Below are 3,504 nucleotides of genomic sequence, written 5' to 3'. Positions count from 1 at the left end.
TTTTGTAGATTTAGTAAATAATTATAAAAAAACATATACAAGATCATCAGTATCATTAAATAGACATAAAAAAATGTCAAATGTCAAAAAATAAATGTCAAAATTTTTTGACAGATAGAATTTTTTAAACATTTTTTCCATGTTTCTGGTATCTTATCTTACTTGAAATTTTCCTTCTACTTCATTGAACGTATAAATATCTCGATTCCAATAGAATTAAAAAGAATTTATTTGGTAATACATACAGGTGTCCAAAAAATCGCGCATTTCCTTGAAAGGGAGTTATTGGGTAGTCTCCAGAGTACTAAAAAAATGTTGAAAAAACTATAACTGTCAAAAAAATTTGACATTTATTTTTTGACATTTCACATTTTTTTATGTCTATTTAATGATACTGATGATCTTGTATATGTTTTTTTATAATTATTTACTAAATGTACAAAAATTTTGTCAATGAAAGCCACAAATAACATTGAACAGAGTTACAATTTAGGATAYAGCTTCCTTGATTCCTCTTSTAATAGCCTGTAGCAAAAAAACTTGGAAAATTGTTTTTCCAACAGAAAAAAATAAAGGMAAARTGTAAAATTTAAACTCTCATAACTTCGAAATTTTTATAGATAGAATTTTTTTTTAATTTTTTCCATGTTCCTGGTACCTTACCCTACATGGCATTTTTTTTGGGGACGCGAGTTCTGGCGCACTCTGTATGTGCATATATCATATAGAAAGTGACTCTTTCAACTTTTAAAATCGCGATATCTCAGCAATGGTGATTCTTAGAAAAAAAAGTATTAGGACCTTTTTTGTAGATAATTTTAAGGTCTATCTTTTTTGTCTGGACTACTTTTTTGATAAAACTTACCATTTTCGAAGGAAATCCATAAAACCTCAAATTTTGACCTTTGACCCCGAATAACTTTTTTAGCGCACATGGAATCGATAGGGACTTTTGACACTTTATTTCTAATGGTGTACTCTGCTCTGTAACGGAATTTTTGTTATTTGAAATGTCTATTTTGATCGGACTATGGACAGTAGATAATCCTTAGATCATAATTTTCATGAAAAAAATGTCTCTTAGTGGGTTGCCATTTAAAAAAAAATCAATATATTTGAAAAACTCAAGAAAAAACTCAAAAACAAAATTCGAAAAAGTTTATTCTTAACATCACATTCTTATAGTACTTTATCATTCCTCAGTTAGTTTTTCCAAAAAATAAATAGTATAATCAAAAAACGTTTGGTTCCATACTTTTTATTCACCTGGTGTGGCTGTTATCCTAATATTCGGATAAGTAGTTGCCTGCAAATGAATTTTAACGAAATTGTTTAAAGTGATGTGATCTGAAAAGTACAGATTTCTTAGAAAGGCTTAATTACTGGTTATTAAAATGGCTTGTCTGAGACAAAATCAATTTATTTATTCTTTTTTATCGGGTGCAGTTCAAGATGTCGAAAATATAAAGTTTAAAGTTTTTTAAAGTACTCGAGGATAAATATTTATCCCAACTTTGATTTTTTATTGGTAAAAGTTTTGCCTATTTGACATAAATTGGAGCAGATTTCTTAATACATTTGTTGCGCATATTTTTTTAAATATACCGGGTGCGCCAGAACTCGTGTCCCAGAGAAAAATGCCATGTAAGATACGATACCAGGAACATGAAAAAAATGTTAAAAAAAAGTTATGAGAGTTTAAATTTTGTACTTTTTTTTTCATGTCCCTGGTATCTTATCTTACTTGATTTTTTCTCTGGAGCGCCAGTTCTGACACACCCTGTATATGCGTATATTTTACGAATTTTTCATGCATATAATCCGAGCCTTACCAGTAAATTTATCCGCTTGTGGCTAAATCTAATCAGTTTTAAGCATTGACTCAATTAAAAGCGAAAGCATTTTATTTACTTTTTTCTGATAAAGAATGTAACCGCCAGAGAAACGAACGAGCTGAGCCCGCCAAATCCCGTATAATCCCGAATTTCATTTAAAATCCTTTGTTGGATATGCCGCGAAGCATAAATCACTAAAGTATTATGCAAATAACGTCCAACAAAATTTTAATTTTATATCCATTACAATAGTGGATTTTCACTTATCCACTAAGAATTCCCATTTATGCCGGCGTTTTTCTAATCTTACCGCATTCATAATTCAGCAAAACTAACACCCTCGTGTGAGATTTGAGAGCGGAATCAATTTTTCCCGTCGCGGTACCTTCCGGTCCCTCTCTTAGTAGTCGTAAATCCAGACACGGGATGGATTTAGTGACTTTTACGAGCTGGTGGTGACATCTCCGTTTTTATGGATTATCGGAATCAGTTTCTTTCGTTTAACTAATAATCGATTTGTTTCAGGAGCTCAAGCGACTCCAATGGGGCCCATTGTGGTACACGAGGGAGAAAATGTTCGATTGCACTGCTCGGCGATTGGTGCTCCCAATCCCCACGTGACCTGGTTGAAGCTGGGGAAACGGCCCATTAGCAGAGGAGCCTGGCAAGGTAAATCGCAAAAACACATATTTTGCACATACGAAACCAGCAGTTAACCAATTATTGGTGTTTGTTTAACATTTAAACATTTTTTTGATGTAAAAGTTTCCATTAATTATTCATTTTTACAGAAATTGATTGACATGTTTTTGGAAAAATGAACTACTAATAAAAGATTGAAGTGTCTGTTCTATAATATTAAAAAAAAAACAGTAAAAATGTTTCATTTAAAATTTGGGACACGAAAAGTTAATCATTATTTTTTAGTAAAAAAAATTTCGAAGGTTTACACCTACAATTTTTTAACAAAGTTAGAAAATAACACACAAAATTAAAAACATACATTAAATCAATAATGACAAAACTAAATTAATGACGAAATGGAAAAAATCATTTCCTTTTCTAAAACAAGCTGAAAAGTCGTTTATTCGGGTGGCAAATGACATTTTTTGCTTTGTTGAAGCGTATTTTTGAGCTAAAAATTTGGTTATTTAAGTAAAAATTAATTTTTTCGTAAAATTTTACTTAAGCTGGATAAAAAATTATTTTGTTAAGTTAAAAATAACATTCTTTATATTTTTTTCTTATGTTTACCTAAGCATGTTGTTTGAGCTGAAAATTCTAAAATTTTCACCTTTTTGTTAAAAGAAACTGATAAATCATTTATTTACATTTTATTGTTTTTAAATTTTACTTTTAAAAAGACAATTTTAAATGGTAAACATTTTTGAAAATTTTACATTTTTTGCAAGGTTGCGAAAGCAAATTAGTAAATCACATATTTGGAGCAAAAGTGATGTTACTTTTGTCACTTTTCAAAAAATCAAACACATTTCTAAACAATAAATTTAAAAGCTTTTGCTTTTGCTTATTTCTTGGAGATTTTGATAAAACAAGCTAAAAAATTCCATTTTCAGTTTAAAAATCTAGTTATTCTTTGAGCGTTTATCCATGTTTTCAAGTAAAAAACAGGTTGTTTTTCGCTAAAAATTCTAAAAATTTGTTACAA

The 3,504-nt window shown here is 29.6% G+C and overlaps 1 protein-coding gene across 1 annotated transcript in view; it reads left to right on the top strand.

Annotated features, from left to right (window-relative positions):
• Positions 1-3,504, top strand: part of LOC123010791 — a 31,639-nt gene that overhangs the window by 17,987 nt on the left and 10,148 nt on the right. The window contains exon 5 of the mRNA XM_044407912.1: positions 2,361-2,504. Within this exon, the coding sequence (XP_044263847.1) occupies positions 2,361-2,504 (144 nt within the window). The remainder of the gene's footprint in view (positions 1-2,360; positions 2,505-3,504) is intronic.

The sequence above is a fragment of the Tribolium madens genome, unplaced genomic scaffold, assembly GCF_015345945.1.
Source record: "Tribolium madens isolate multiple individuals breed KSU strain unplaced genomic scaffold, Tmad_KSU_1.1 Scaffold_91;HRSCAF=231;Tcas5.2_LG7, whole genome shotgun sequence".
In the NCBI taxonomy this organism is placed as follows: Eukaryota; Metazoa; Arthropoda; class Insecta; order Coleoptera; family Tenebrionidae; genus Tribolium; species Tribolium madens.
The sequence above is the reverse complement of the archived record's forward strand: the minus strand, read 5'-3'. Positions and strand labels throughout refer to the sequence as shown.